The sequence below is a fragment of the Bombina bombina genome, chromosome 4 (assembly GCF_027579735.1).
Source record: "Bombina bombina isolate aBomBom1 chromosome 4, aBomBom1.pri, whole genome shotgun sequence".
Lineage (NCBI taxonomy): Eukaryota > Metazoa > Chordata > Amphibia > Anura > Bombinatoridae > Bombina > Bombina bombina.
Genome location: NC_069502.1, coordinates 674,819,678 through 674,836,772, shown reverse-complemented (window position 1 = coordinate 674,836,772; position 17,095 = coordinate 674,819,678). Strand labels below are relative to the sequence as shown.

The following is a 17,095-nucleotide window of genomic DNA, read 5'->3' as shown; positions in this document are numbered from 1 at the left end:
GGTGGCGGCTGTGTAGGGGGCTAGCAGATTAGGGGTTAATAACATAATGTAGGTGGCGGTGGGCTCCAGGAGCGGCAGGATAGGGGTTAATAAGTTTATTAGAGTGGCGGTGGGCTCCGGGAGCGGCGGTTTAGAGCTTAATAACTTTATTTAGTTGCGGTGAGGTCCGTGAGCAGCGAGATAGAAGTAAACAGTGTAGTATAGTGGCGGTGTTTAGTGACAGTATACCAATAAAGCTGGGAAAAAGCCGAAGAGCGGCGAGAACGATGACTGTTAGTTAACAACAGTCCGCTGCTCATCGCCCCCTACTTGGTGTGCGTTTTTTGACTTTTTTGGTAACTTTGGAGAGCGTATTCAGGTCCGCGGCAGCGATGTTAGGCAATCTTAGGCGAGCATATTGGTGCCGGCGAATGCAAGAAAGTTGACGGCTTGATAAATAGACCTCTATGACACAAAACAGGTTTATAAATGGAGTCATGAGGATGCCTCTAGACCACAGTTTAATTGTATGTATACTAAAAATAAGAAGAGAGGGGGAAGATTTAATAACAAGTAGAACAAAGTGGTAACATTCTCTGACACAGAATATGAACTCGATTCATCAAAAGGAGGGGCTATGGAAGAAGCTGCAATACCAGCAGTACTGGGGTCTATGGAAGAACCAGCAATGACAGAGATACCCCATACGATGTCAAAAAAAGGGGATACACAAACTTTCCCTACAGGAAGAATAAAAATAACCACAGAGGAAGAAGGTGAAAGGGAAACAACAGGTCCTCAGAAACAAAAAGAAGAAGCACACAGGGTGGGGACTATTCAAAAAACATATGTTACAAGGTCTTAGAGAATGCAGAAAAAATATGTAAAAACACAGATGTAATTAATCTATCTACAAGAAGTTTGAATGTTAATGAAATTAATGTATTGTCAAAAGTTCTAAACTTTGTTCCTGCAGATCATTTCAACCTGTTTGAAACAATTATAGATACAAATAGGTTTGTGCATAAGATAACATTGCGCAAACATTTTTTTGGTTCAGGTGATGGGCAGGAACAAGAAAGTGAATATACTCACAAAGAAGCTTCAAATGAAATGTTCATGAATGAATTAACATTTTCAGACTGGTGTGACTTACAGGAACTTGGTCAAGAGGGAGAACAAAATAATATAGGCTTACTTAATGAGAAAGCAATATGTGTACAACATTTAAAGAAAAAAATCACATTTTTACCCAGTACATACAAGACACAAAACTTTGGATGTTTTTCAAAAGACCATAGAGGAAAAACTCAGGCTTTTAAAACAGAAAAAAAGAAAAAAGAAGGATTGGTACCATACTAACCTCACAGAACAGGAAAGATTGGCCTTAAGGTCAGATAAGGGGGGGAATACGGTAGTATTAAAAAGGGAAGACTATAGGAAAGAAGAAGACAGTTAGATGAGAAAGAAGTTTATGTCAAATTAAAGGAAGAGCCTACCAAGGTATTTACGAATGAATAAATGAATTTGATTTTGTTTGCTAGACATAATAACATTATAAGTAAATCAGTTCAAGAGGCATTAATCCCAGACTTCCCAGCCATCCCGATCTTTCACTACCTCCCCAAAATTCACAAGAACCCTACATGTCCCCCAGGCAGGCCGATAGTGGCAGGTATAGACTCCCTCAATGAATCACACAATTAGTGGATTATTTTCTTCAAAATATAGTAAGAGACTTACCAAGCTATATACAAGATACGACACACCTAATAAAGAAATTGGAACAGGTCACTTGGAAATCTACTTATAGATTTATAGTGGTAGATGTCTCGGCACTATGCACGTCTATACAACATACATTAGGTATGACAGCAGTTGAACATTTTTTGGACGTACAATCTGATTTTGAACCTGCCACAAAAACCTTTCTTATAAGGGCAATAGAATATTTGTTAACTCATAACTTTTTCAAATTTGAAAATGATTTCTATCTCCAGAGGCATGGGACAGCAATGGGGGCTAAATTTGTCCCCTCATAGACCAACCTGTTTATGAGTTGGTGGGAGCTGTCCCACTTCTATGGAGATAGAAATCCATTCAGATATAATGTAGTTCACTTTCATTGCTATATTGATGCTCTGCTTTTTGTGTTTGATGGGAGTGAGGTGGAAACTGACAAATTTTGCCAGTATCTGAATCAGAATAAACACTCAATAAGTTTCACTAGTGAGCAGAGCAATTTAAGTGTGAATTTCTTAGATCTAACTATATCAGCTGATGAGAAAGAACACAGAGTAAATACGGTTATGTACAGAAAGCATACGGCTGGTAATACAATTTTACAATATAATTCATGCCATCCCAGGCATGTAGTGAGAGCAATACCTAAAGGAGAGTTAATTAGGATAAAAAGAAACTGTACTAGCGAACAAAACTATCAAAGACAAGCACAGGAAACCATGAAGAGGTTGAAAGACAGAGGATATACACAAGAGGTTTTGGACAAAGCAAAACATACAGTGGACAAACTGAATAGAAAAGACTTACTTACAAGATAAGAGTAAAATCAGTAGTCAGTCAAATATAGGTAAACCCAAGTTTATAACTGCATACAGCTTAGAATTTAATCAAATTTGTAATATAGTACAGGAATCACTACCTATTCTATATTCAGACCCTATATTGAAGCAGATCACACAGGAGGGGTGTGATTTTATCCCCAAGAAAGGGAAAACATTGGGTAATTACCTGTCCCCCTCAGACCTGAAGCCTAAAATAAACAAGTGTTGGCTACAAAGAAAGAATGGATTCTATAAATGTAGGAGGCCAATATGTAAGACTTGTGGCTTTGTGACGGAGGGGGATAAGATTAATTCCACTGTAACTCAAAAAGAACATACAATTAATTACTTTATTAATTGTGCAACGACACATGTGGTCTATCTTCTTACTTGTAAAATTTGCTTCATGCAATATACAGGTAAGACAAAAAGACCAATGAAGGACAGGTTCTTAGAGTATCTCCGCTCCATAAAGGATATAGAATCAGACACCCCTGTAGCCAGACACTTTAGAAATCTACACAATTCAGATACAACAGCATTAACCATACAGGGTATAGACTTTGTACCAATATGGAGGAGAGGAGGTAACAGGGAGATGACTCTAGGTAAAAGAGAGATATACTGGATGTTCACTCTAGAAACCAGTAACCCATATGGGATTAATCTGAGAAGAGACTTAGACCTCTTTGTCTGAATAGGAGAGATGAGAACAGTATGACTAATATGTTCCTATTGAGTAAAAGATCAATGAAAGTTTAAAGATAATATGAAATAAGACACTATTTGCATTATGAGAAATATAGGTCTTTTACACAGAAGTGCATATATACATCTGGTACAATAATACTATACTGTCTTGCTTTTAGCGGATTGCATGCTGGATATGACAATTTTTTCCCTGTCTTATACATACATATTCTATTTATTTATATATAAGGTACAGTTCCTGATAGGATATATAGGGTAAAAATGTATTTTTGTAATATTGTTCTGTTTTCTCAAGATTGCATGCAATTCTTTATTAATTAGTAATTGTTTTGATTTGTTTCTCAGATTTAAATTACATTCAAGTATATAGTACACAAAATATGATGTTCTAACATCAAGTTTGAATTTATATACTGTTTGATATATGAAATAGTCACTGCCTTTGTTTGTTTGTGCTTTCCAGGATGATTAATTATACATACAGATGTAGGATGTATTTTCCTTAATTAATTTTCATCCGTCTTTAAATAGATGACATGCAGGCACACAGGTGAGCAGTGACCAAGTGCGCAAGCGCACGAAACGCGTATGCTATGCTGAGTACCTGCATATCATCTTGGAATTTTTATGGAAAGGTTATTGACCCATGTTTTTACCTGACAAGGATTTACCAATAAAGGATGAACTTTTTTATTCTGGGCTCTCAAGTGCGCTTTTTCCGTTTATCTGTATACAACTTCAGAAATGTTGTTGAATATTGATTCAACAACATTTCTGAGCATTCACCAAAATTCTCCTTTTCTACCCCCTGGGCTTATGAAGGTCTCTCTTGGACCTATGAAACCAACAATATAAAGCATAGGAGGTTGTCTAAAATAGTAATAGGGCCACTCTTGGACCCTAGGTTTACATTTATACATGTCTCAAGTAATGGAAGCTTTTCTTAATTTGCCCGCAGCTATAAAACTAGATATGTGTGTGAGAAGGAAGTCCACCTTTTAATAGGATAAACAACATAAATGTTTAAAGGAGAAACATAGCAATAATGAGTTGTATAAATATCAATCACAAAGTTGGCTTAATCTCATAATGTACTTCGCCCGAGTGTATAGCACCTAGTGGGTCAGGTATATATTTTAGTGGTATTTAACAGTCAAAAAATATATATAATATCTTCATATATATCGTAACCACCACATATTCTAAGTAGAAACAGCAATAAATACAACGTGCAAGTTAAGTGAGGGTGCTCCCAGCCAATACAACAAGAGCAAATAGAACTAAGGAGTATACATATGGAGAGCTATGCTAGTAGTGACTTGTATCTAATTGTAATAAGGTAATAGAGATCCAAAAGAGCAGCAATGATACCCCTAGGGAACTCCCAAATATACATATCCTACTGTCAGTACAGGATTGAGGGGGGTAGCCTAAAATATGTTTGGTAAAGGTAGGTACCATTTACAGTTATAGAATCAGATAGTTAACAGCCACTGCAGTAGAGACAAGCCTGCAGCATTAGTAGAACACATGTAGAAACACATATATTAACTGTTCTGGTGAGCGACATATATGTTATAGGTACAAAACCTGAAATTTAATCTGACAACATAACCTCCTAACTGAGCGGGAATACATAACAATAATCCTGTTGGCTGCCCCTCCTAAACATTAAGAAGTAAGGGTAGGCAGAGAACATGTATAAGAACACATATGGATATACTGTACATATTCAGTGCTATATGTGAACAGTACTAGACATGTCAGAACCTTGCATGGCTTCTTCATTAGGGTAGTACTGGGAGTGAAGGTGGATGAAATTAACCTGAATACAAACAGAATATTATGCCCCACACAAATGTCCCCATGTCTATGAAACAGGCAGAGGAACTTCAGTAAACAAAGTCCATCCTGCATTTGTCCCAAGGGGCACTACGTTTACCCCACACCACACAGGTCAAAAAGTCTCACAGTGTCTGGCTGCATTTGCATCCCGGTACTAAAAGTTAAATGCAGCAGGCTAGCAGTGATTTCTTCACCTGACTCAAGGCTAGGTGGCACCCTTTTATCCAGTGCTAAATTGTATGTTCAAACCATCAGGTCCTGCCATGCAGTGAGAGAAAACATAATGTATGTTTACCAGATAAATTCCTTTCCTTCAGGATAGGGAGAGTCCATGGCTTCATCCCTTACTGTTGGGAAATACAACACCTGGCCACCAGGAGGAGGCAAAGACACCCCAGCCAAAGGCTTAAATATCCCTCCCACTTCCTTATTACCCCAGTCATTCTGCCAAGGGGACAAGGAAAAGTAGGAGAAACATTAGGGTATAAATGATGCCAGAAGAATAAATTAAATAATAGGGGACCGCCTATAAACAAGAAAAATGGGCGGGGCCATGGACTCTCACTATCCAGAAGGAAAGGAATTTATCTGGTAAGCATAAATTATGTTTTCCTTCCTAAGATAGGGAGAGTCCACGGCTTCATTCCTTACTGTTGGGAAAACTATACCCAAGCTCCAGAGGACACTGAATGAATAAAGGGGGGGAACAAAAAGAAAGAGGCGGGCCCTATTCTGAGGGCACCACAGCCTGCAAAACTTTTCTCCTGAAAGCTGCTTTAGTTAAAGCAAAACATTAAACTTGTAACATTTTGAAAAGGTATGTAAGGAGGACCAGGTAGCCGCCTTACAAATCTGATCCATAGAGGCCTTGTTCTTAAAGGCCAAAGAGGAAGTCATTGTTCTAGTGGAATGAGCTGTTATCCTCTCAGAAGGACGATGTCCCGCTGTCTTGTAAGCTAAGCGGATGACACTTCTTAACCAAAAAGGTAGGGAAGTCGAAGTAGCCGTCTGCCCCTTACGCTTCACCGAATAGACAACAAACAAAGCGGAAGATTGGCTAAACTCCTTAGTAGCCTGATGATAGAACTTCAAGGTGCAAACCACATCCAAATTGTGAAGTAAGTGTTCCTTCGATGAAGAAGGATTTGGACACAAGGAAGGAACCACAATCTCCTAATTAATGTTACGATCTGACACATCCTTAGGAAGAAAACTTAATTTAGTACATAAAACTGCCTTATCTGCATGACAAATCAGATAAGGGGGCTCACATTGCACCTTCCAAGATATTATTATTATTATTATTATTCTTTATTTATAAAGCGCCAACAGATTCTGCAGTGATGTTCATAGGTAACAAAGATAAAAGGACAGTACAATATGAGACACCAGACAAAATTTAGCAAACAAATACAGGGGGAATTGGGAGCCCTGTTCCCGTGGGACTGCAAAGGTGGGAATGATTTTAGTGTGAAGTTAGACAAGGGCAACTATTAGGCAAGTGGAATTCATTTGTTACCAATTTGGTGATAGGCTTCCCTGAACAAGAAGGTCTTTAGGGAGCTTTTAAAGGAGGAGAGGTTGGGGGAAAGTCTGACAGCTCGAGGAAGTGCATTCCAGAGGGTTGGTGCCGCACGAGACAAGTTCTGTAGTCTAGCATGAGAGGAGGTGATGGTAGAAGAGGCAAGGAGTAGCTCTTTGTTGTATCTTAGGGGACGGGCTGGAGTATATTTGTTGATGAGTGAGGACAGGTATGGGGGGGCTGCATTGGTAAGGGCTTTGTAGGTCAGAGTGAGAATTTTAAATTTAATTCTGCTGTGAATGGAGAGCCAGTGAAGGGACTCACAGAGGGGTGCGGCAGATACAGAGTGTCAGGAGAGGTGGATTAGCCTAGCAGAGGCATTTAGGAAGGCCAGTTAGTTGGTTGTTACAGTAGTCAAGCCGGGAAATTACTAGGGAATGGATTAGCTGTTTAGTAGTTTCAGCACTCAGAAAAGGACGAATTTTGGAGACATCAATTTAATGTCAACGGAATACAGAGGCTCAAACAGAACCCGTTGCAAAACCCGAAGAACAAGATTTAGGCTCCAAGGAGGAGCCCCAGATTTAAACACAGGTCTTATCCTAATCAGAGCCTTAACAAAGGACTGCACGTCTGGAAGCCCAGCCAGCATCTTGTGCAATAAAACCGACAGGGCTGAAATCTGTCCCCTCAGGAAACTAGCAGAAAGACCCTTCTACAGCCCATCATGGAGAAAAGATAAGATCGTGGCAACCTTAACTCTGTGCCAGGAAAAACCACGCTCTTCACACCAGAATAAGTAGGTCCTCCACACCTTGTGGTAGATATGCCGAGTAACTGGTTTATGAGCTTGAATAAGAGTATCAATGACACTCTCAGAGAAACCTCTCTTGGCTAAGACTAAATGTTCAATCTCCACGCAGTCAGCCTCAGAGAATCTAGATTTTGATGAACAAATAGATCTTGTATCAGCAGGTCTCTGTGATAAGGTAACTTCCATGGAGGAGATGAGGACATCCCCACTAGATCCGCGAACCACGTCCTTCACGGTCACGATGGAGCAATCAGGATTACTGATGCCCACTCCTCCTTGATGCAGGCCACCACTCGAGGAAGAAGCAGAAATGGAGGAAAAAGATATACAAGTAAGATATATGAGTTTGAACCTCCAGGGCACTGCTAGTGCATCTATTAGATTTGCTTGGGGATACCTCGACCTCTACCCATACCTGGGTAGCTTGATATTGAGATGGGATGCCATGAGATCTATCTCCGGTGTCCCTCACTTATTGCATATCTCTGCAAACAACTCTGGATGGAGAGACCATTCCCCTGGAAATAAGGATTGCCTGCTGAGAAAATCCGCCTCCCAGTTGTCCACACCCGGAATGTGGATCGCTGACAGCAAACAGCTGTGGGCCTCCGCCCACTCCAGAATCTGAGATACTTCCTTCATCACCAAGGAACTTCTCGTTCCCCTCTGATGGTTAGTGTAAGCCACCAAGGTTATATTGTCTGATCGGAATCTGATAAACTGGGAGGAACCCAGAAGTGGCCAAACTTTCAAGGCCTTGAAAATTGCCCGAAGTTTCAAAATATTGATCTGGAGTGAGGATTCCTCCTGAGTCCACAACCTCTGTGCCTTTCTGGCACCCCAAACAGCTCTCCATCTGGATAGGCTTGCATCTGTAGTCACAATCTCCCAGGATGGTCTTAAGAAGCATGTCCCTCGGGACAGAGGATCAGGACAAAGCCACCAAGAGAGTGATTCTCTCGACCGGCTGTCTAATACAATCTGTTGAGACAGATCTGAATGATCGCCGTTCCACTGCCTCAGCATGCACAGTTGTAAAAGTCTGAGATGGAACATGGCAAAAGGAATGATGTCCATGCAGGACACTATGAGACCAATCACCTCCATACACTGAGCCACAGAGGGACTCAAGGAGGTCTGGAAGGCAAGACATGCCGAAGTTAGCTTGTAACATCTCTGGTCTGTTTGAAATATCCTCATGGATATGGAGTCTATTATAGAACCCAGGAAGTTTATCTTTCATCCATGTGATTGAAGAAGACTGAGAAGGGAATTCTTCCACAAGACGAAAGGATGGTGCTTGCACCAGAATATCATCCAAGTATCGGGCTACTGCAATAGCTTGAGTTCTGGCAACAGTTAGAAGAGCCCCCAGAACCTTTGTAAAGATCATTGGAGCAGTAGCTAGGCCATACGGAAGGGCAATAAACTATAAGTGCTGGTCCAGTAATGCAAACCTCAGGAACTGAAAGTGTTCCCTGTGAATTGGAACATGAAGGTAAGTGTCCTTCAGATCTATAGTGGTCATAAACTGGCCTTTCTGAATTAATAGAAGGATTGACCCTATCATTTCCATTTTGAAGGAAGGGACACTGAGAAATTTGTTTAAGCACTTTAGGTCCAGAATTGGGCAGAAAGTTCCCTCCTTCTTTGGGACCATGAAAAGGTTTGAATAAAACCCCAAACCTCTTTCTTCGATAGGCACCGGGTCAACAACTCGTAAGGAGGATAGATCCCAAATGCACTCTAGAAAGGCATCCCTCTTTTCTGGTCTGGTAGACAGATTTGAGAGAAGGAATCTGCCATTTGGTGGATGAGATTTGAAGCCTATCGTGTATCCCTGAGATACCACCTCCAGGACCCATGGATCCAGTATGTCCTTGAACCAGGTGTCTGAAAAAAGAGGCAGTCTGTCCCTACATGATCCAATTCCAGATCGGGGGCCGCCCCTTCATGCCGATTTGTTTTCAGCTGGCTTCTTATTCTGCTTGGAATTATTCCAGGACTGAGCCGGCTTCCAAGTACTCTTCGGTTGCTCGGGTTTGGAGGAGGATTGTAGTTGTTGGGATTTGTCAGAACGAAAGGAACAAAAATTAGAAGATTGACGTCCCTTAGACTTGTTCTTCTTATCTTAAGGTAGAAAATCACCCTTGCCTCCGGTAACCATAGAAATAATGGAGTCCAGGCCTGGACCAAATAAAATCTTTCCCTTGAAGGGAAGAGAAAGGAGTCTGGACTTAGAAGTCATATCCGCAGACCAAGACTTCAACCAGAGCGCCCGGCGGGCTAGGACCGCAAAGCCAGAGGCCTTTGCATTTAGGCAAATAATTTGCATGTTTGCATCACAGATAAAAGAATTAGCAATTCTCAGAGTTTTAATTCTGTCTTTAATATCCTCGAGGGGAGACTCCACCTCATGAGTTCCGACAAAGAGTCGCACCAGAAGGTAGCCACTCCGGCAACCACGGCAACTGCAGCCGCCAGTTGAAACAAAAATCCCATATGTTAAAACATCTTTCTAAGAAAGGTTTCCATTTTCTTATCCATCGGCTCTCTGAACGAAGAACTATCCCCAAGAGGTATAGTAGTACATTTAGCAAGTGTAGAAATAGCACCATCCACCTTAGGAATAGAGCCCCACAAATCCAGTTGAGAGTCCGGGACCAGGAACAACATTTTAAAAGTAGACGAGGGGGAAAAGGAAGAACTAGTTCTTTCCCATTCGTTCTTAATAATGTTCCCCAATTTAGGTATCATAGGTTCTTCAGGCAGCGCGGCCTCTGGAGCCTCTAACATAGACAGAATCTCCTTTAATAAAAAGTGCAAGTGCTCAATTTTAAATCTAAAGGATGGTTCCTCCCCAGCAGGAGGCTTAGACCCTCAGGACTCCGACCCAGAAAATTCACCCTCTGAAGCTACAGAGGTTAACTCATCATCAGATAACTGGGACATAATAGCTAAATCCGATAAATATATAGATGACTCCGGGTCAGGAGAGCTATGTTTAACCTTTCTCTTGCGTTTGTTAGAGCAAGATAATGCACTGAGTGCCACAGACACCGCCGTTTGTAACTGCACGGCAAAGTCTGCAGGAGGAAGGCCCCCTCCGGATGGAGGATTAGATGTGCTACAGGGAACTGCATGTGGAGTGGATAATGTAGCAAGGGTAGTAATCTCACAGGATGCCAAGTCCTGAGAGGTAGACAGCTCAGAGGGACTAATAGCCTTAGCAGTCTTGTATCCCTTCTTAGACTTTATAACGTTGTTAAGGCATGTGGAACATAATTGAGTGGGCGGGAAAACCACGGCCTCCTCATAATAGAAACAGGTATGATTTAGTACAGAAGGAGTACCTTTTAACATGTCAGAGTCCTCCATAGCTCAGGTTATACCCATAGAAGGATACAAATAAAAACATTTTTTATTATATAAAACTGCACCTTTATACTCACCACCTCCTAGATCCAGACAGTTAGCAGAGGAAACGCTCTCCTCAGGTTCAAGTCTCAGCTGGAATGGAGGAAATGAACATAGACCACACCCGGTCACATGGAGTGCAAGACATTACTTCCCTGTTATTACAAGTACAGCAAGTAATAGGAGCTGTGCAACACTTACAAAAATGAAAGGGAAACTTAAAAGTGGAACCTGTTTGTTCCAGCCAACAACACACAGTCTATCAGCCCAGAAAAAAAATCATGCAAAGCAGCATGTAAATAATTAATACACTGATTAATTAACCCCAAATTTTCAATAAATGCTCTTCAGAGGATATTAACCCTGGATCCTATCAAGTTATAAAGGAGCCACACTGTGACCCTGTTATAGCATTTTCTGTGTAAAAATTTAAATGATCTTACCTCTAGGATCCATGCTGTGGAACAGAACACAGCCTCACAGTGTGATAGTCTTATAGCAGCACTCCTGACATGGACTTGAGTGAGAGAAAGCAGGCAGTGAAACTCATCAACACTGATTGCTTAGGAGCTGTTAGCAGTAGTCTGGATGGTTTCACAGAAAAAACTTTCCCTGCATCTCCAGACTCTAACTTTCATCAATACTCTCACTGAGAGGTTAACATGACTACTTAAAACTCCAGTCCTATCTCAAAGGGTAGATACCTTTTTTTCAGGACTCCCTGAATCTTCTGACACTTCTCTGCCACCTCCTAACGTGACGAAAGGCAAAGAATGACTCGGGTAATGAGGAAGTGGGAGGGATATTTAAGCCTTTGGCTGGGGTGTCTTTGCCTCCTCCTGGTGGCCAGGTGTTGTATTTCCCAACAGTAAGGAATGAAGCCGTGGACTCTCCCTATCTTAGGAAGGAAATAGATTGAGTCTGCCTCACCCGCAAGTCCTCGTCAGTTCCAAAAGTTCTTTAAGGGCTTCTCTCGAACCCGCCTGGTTATATGTTGTCTGCAAAGAGTGTTCCTCTAATAAAGTTTCATCCCCCTGAGAAGGCCGGCCGCATCCCTCTCCGTGGGGGTAAAAGGCAGAAAGGCAAATTTCTCCGCACAGCTCACTGAGGCATAATCATCCTCTGAAATAGGCTGCTCATCATATAGATTAGATTCCTTCTGGTGGGTTGACCAAGTTGTAATGTGTGACGTTTTGGGTACAGTAGGCTCCACCACTACCTTTGTGTATTGCATAAGAGACAATAGCCGATCAAATCTATTTAACATCTTATTTTCAAAGTCACTTAGCAGATCGTGAAAGACTGTGTAAACTTCTTCCATTTGCATAGCCATGGTGTGCAGAACAGGACACTCCACTTCTGAAATATATAAATGTAAATAGGGCAGTCTAAATGCAACTCTCAAATCCAGAATACTGGGGGGAGTGCTGAGGTCTCAAATAAGGCAGCCGCCCAAAGCCTCAGCGGTCTAGTTTTGAGTCCTGTAGTCATAAACACATCAAATCTGGTGGCATCTGGTTCAGCATTACACAAGATTGCAATATTTAGTGGAAATATCCCTGTATGGTGTTGAGATTCAGCAATAATCAGCAGATTAGCCTTATCTTTGCTGTAGCCTCTGATTTTGCATCCTAACTCGGCTGCTGCCTACACACGCCCCCTAAAATAACTTTTTTACTGTTCCTGCTACATGATATAAAAAAGGTGGCCCTCGGTTTAAGCCGGTTCGATTTGTACCGTTTCAGAATAACAACCTTTTTTCAGTCATGTGACTGCTATTGAAAAGCATTGAAAAGCATTGCTCTTATTAAACTAGCCAGTAGGGGGAGCTGCCCGCTTGTGTTGCAGCAAAGTTATGCAAGCTTAGCAGACTGAAATTAATCTGTCTACACAGAACAGACCTTAGCTATCGAGCAGCTTTCAAAGCAACAAGATCTAGCAGCCACGTCCTTATTATCTTCCTGTCCAGCTGCTTGAGGTGAGGGTGCCTAACTGCTTAATAAGTCCAGATTGAAATGCATAGAATAGATGCAGACTCAATATTATCTAACATGCTAACAATGCAGAGAACTGTTTGCAGAAAAATGCTAGTAAAAAAACGTTTTTGTTCATTTAACTTACGCCTAGATTTAGAGTTCTGCGTTAGCCGTCAAAAGCAGCGTTAGGGGGTCCTAACACTGGTTTTGGCCACCCGCTGGTATTTAGAGTCAGTCAGGAAAGGGTTTAACGCTCACTTTCCATCAGCGACTTTTCCATACCGCAGATCCCCGAACGCCAATTGCGTATCCTATCTTTTCAATGGGATCTTTCTAACGCCGGTATTTAGAGTCTTGGCTGAAGTGAGCGTTAGAAATCTAACGACAAGACTCCAGCCGCAGAGAAAAGCCAGGAGTTAAGAGCTTTCTAGGCTAATGCCGGTTCATAAAGCTCTTAACTACTGTGCTCTAAAGTACACTAACACCCATAAACTACCGCCGCCACCTACATTATCCCTATGTATCCCTAATCTGCTGCCCCTAACATCGCCGACCCCTACATAATATTTATTAACCCCTAATCTGCCCCCCCCCCCAACGTCGCCGCTACCTACCTACAATTATTAACCCCTAATCTGCCGACCGGACCTCACCGCTACTCTAATAAATGTATTAACCCCTAAAGCTAAGTCTAACCCTAACCCTAACACCCCCTAAATTAAATATAATTTAAATCTAACAAAAGAAAATAACTCTTATTAAATAAATTATTCCTATTTAAAGCTAAATACTTACCTGTAATATAAACCCTAATATAGCTACAATATAAATAATAATTATATTGTAGCTGTTTTAGAATTAATATTTATTATACAGGCAACTTTGTATTTATTTTAACCAGGTACAATAGCTATTAAATAGTTAATAACTATTTAATAGTTACCTAGTTAAAATAATTACAAAATGACCTGTAAAATAAATCCTAACCTAAGTTACAATTAAATCTAACACTACACTATCAATAAATAAATTTAATAAACTATCTACAATTATCTACAATTATATCAACTAAACTAAATTACAAAAACAAACACTAAATTACAAAAAAAACAAACACTAAATTACAAAAAATAAAAAAAGATTACAAGAATTTTAAACTAATTACACCTACTCTAAGCCCCCTAAAAAATAAAGCCCCCCAAAATAAAAAAATGCCCTACCCTATTCTAAAATAAAAATTGTAAAGCTCTTTTACCTTACCAGCCCTAAAAAGGGCCTTTTGCGGGGCATGCCCCAAAGAATTCTGCTCTTTTGCCTGTAAAAAAAAACATACAATACCCCCCCCCAACATTACAACCCACCACCCACATACCCCTAATCTAACCCAAACCCCCCTTAAATAAACCTAACACTAAGCCCCTGAAGATCTCCCTACCTTGTCTTCACCACGCCGGGTATCACCGATCCGTCCAGAAGAGGGTCCGAAGTCTTCATCCTATCCGGCAAGAAGAGCTCCTCCAGAGGGTCCAAAGTCTTCATCCTATCCGGGCAGAAGAGGACATCCGGACCGGCAGACATCTTCATCCAGGCGGCATCTTCTATCTTCTTCCATCCGGCGCGGAGCGGGATCATCTTCAAGCAGCCAACGCGGAGCCATCCTTCTTCACCGATGGACTAACGACGAATGAAGGTTCCTTTAAGGGACGTCATCCAAGATGGTGTCCCTCGAATTCCGATTGGCTGACAGGATTCTATCAGCCAATCGGAATTAAGGTAGGAAAAATCTGATTGGCTGATTGAATCAGCCAATCAGATTCAAGTTCAATCCGATTGGCTGATTGGATCAGCCAATCAGATTGAGCTCGCATTCGATTGGCTGATTGGATCAGCCAATCGGATTGAGCTTGCATTCTATTGGCTGATTGGAACAGCCAATAGAATGCGAGCTCAATCTGATTGGCTGATTGGATCAGCCAATCGGATTGAACTTCAATCTGATTGGCTGATTCAATCAGCCAATCAGATTTTTCCTGGTAAGGGCTGGTAAGGTAAAAGAGCTTTACAATTTTTATTTTAGAATAGGGTAGGGCATTTTTTTATTTTGGGGGGCTTTGTTATTTTTTTAGGGGGCTTAGAGTAGGTGTAATTAGTTTAAAATTCTTGTAATCTTTTTTTATTTTTTGTAATTTAGTGTTTGTTTGTTTGTTTTTGTAATTTAGTGTTTGTTTGTTTTTTGTAATTTAGTTTAGTTGATATAATTGTAGATAATTGTAGGTAGTTTATTTAATTAATTTATTGATAGTGTAGTGTTAGGTTTAATTGTAACTTAGGTTAGGATTTATTTTACAGGTAATTTTGTAATTATGTTAACTAGGTAACTATTAAATAGTTATTAACTATTTAATAGCTATTGTACCTGGTTAAAATAAATACAAAGTTGCATGTAAAATAAATATTAATCCTAAAATAGCTACAATATAATTATTATTTATATTGTAGCTATATTAGGGTGTATTTTACAGGTAAGTATTTAGCTTTAAATAGGAATAATTTATTTAATAAGATTTATTTTTTTTCGTTAGATTTAAATTATATTTAATTTAGGGGGTGTTAGTGTTAGACTTAGCTTTACTGGTTAATACATTTATTAGAGTAGCGGTGAGGTCCGGTCGGCAGATTAGGGGTTAATAATTGTAGGTAGGTGGCGGCGACGTTGGGGGCTGCAGATTAGGGGTTAATAAATATAATATAGAGGTCGGCGGTGTTAGGGGCAGCAGATTAGGGGTACATAGGGATAATGTAGGTGGCGGCGGTGTACGGAGCGGCAGATTAGGGGTTAATAATAATATGCAGGGGTCAGCGATAGCGGGGGCGGCAGATTAGGGGTTAATAAGTGTAAGGTTAGGGGTGTTTAGACTCGGGGTACATGTTAGGGTGTTAGGTGCAGACTTAGGAAGTGTTTCCCCATAGGAAACAATGGGGCTGCGTTAGGAGCTGAACGCTGCTTTTTTGCAGGTGTTAGGATTTTTTACAGCTCAAAGTGCCCCATTGTTTCCTATGGAGAAATCGTGCACGAGCACGTTTTTGAAGCTGGCCGCGTCCGTAAGCACCGCTGGTATTTAGAGTTGAAGTGGCGGTAAAGTATGCTATACGCTCCCTTTTTGGAGCCTAACGCAGCGCTTCAGAGAACTCTAAATACCAGCGGTATTTAAAAGGTGCGGGGGAAAAAATACACTCGTAGCTAACGCACCCCTTTGGCCGCAGAACTCTAAATCTAGGCGTATGTTTGATGATTCAGTCTGTTGTGGGATTATTTAATTAGGTTTATAATGCTGTTTAGCATTTAAAGTCTTCATTTCAAAGCTTGAAAAATAATGTATTAGGTGTTACTAATACATTATTAGTAACACCTAATACATTAGGTTCCAGGGGCCTGGAACCTAACTCCCTCACTTCCCATTGACTTACATTATAAACTGGGTTTCGATTTACAACCATTCCTTCTGGAACCTAACCCCGGCGTAAACTGAGGGCTACCTGTATATACATACATATACATTTTTAAACTTGTATATGTAAGAATGTCTATGTTAAAGTCATTTGCCTGCCTTTTTTTATAGCACCTGAGATCTCATATCTTTGAGCCCTTATAACTTTTGTGTGCAATCTTTTTTAACAATATTTTTTATTAGATGGTGTTATTATAAATATAACTGTACTTTGTAAATTTTTTTATTTGTTTTGTGCTACTTTTTAGTTTCTTAAAATAGTTAACCAGAGCTCTGAGGTTGCAGTAATGATTCTAGAATAAATTGCGATTGTGCTCACGCGATTGTCTTTACTTTCAACTCGTAATACAAGTGGTAAGCTCGATGAGTGCAAATTCTCGCAATAAACCCCTAATTGTTCGGAGCAAACATTTGCGGTCCACTCGTATTCTAACCCTATGTGTCCAGTTTTGTGATTTAGAGCTGCTGGCAACCACACCTGCATTTAATATCCGTTCTCTTTTCTACACTTATTAAACTGTCCATTTTACTATGGGCTAGATTAGTGGTGCTCTAACTTTAGCGTGCATGCTATATTGTCTGTGCCTAGGGCAGCATGGAACCCAAATATGCTTCAACGGTTTGCAATATCTTTCGAAAATACTGGAAGGGAAATAGGTCAGTGGGATAAGGAAAAACATATTGCTTGATGTTTGCAGTAGCAATGGGACATGCTCTTGATTTACAAAGCAAAAATGTAGACACACTTTATAGCTTTT

The 17,095-nt window shown here is 40.5% G+C and overlaps 1 protein-coding gene across 1 annotated transcript in view; it reads right to left on the bottom strand.

Moving 5' to 3' along the window:
* The window catches only part of ROS1 (ROS proto-oncogene 1, receptor tyrosine kinase), a 474,496-nt gene that overhangs the window by 192,808 nt on the left and 264,593 nt on the right, over positions 1–17,095 (bottom strand). Inside the window, exons 29-30 of the mRNA XM_053712162.1 lie at positions 11,958–12,211; positions 2,028–2,174 (exon numbers count right to left, since the gene is read on the bottom strand). Of these exons, the coding sequence (XP_053568137.1) occupies positions 2,028–2,174; positions 11,958–12,211 (401 nt within the window). The remainder of the gene's footprint in view (positions 1–2,027; positions 2,175–11,957; positions 12,212–17,095) is intronic.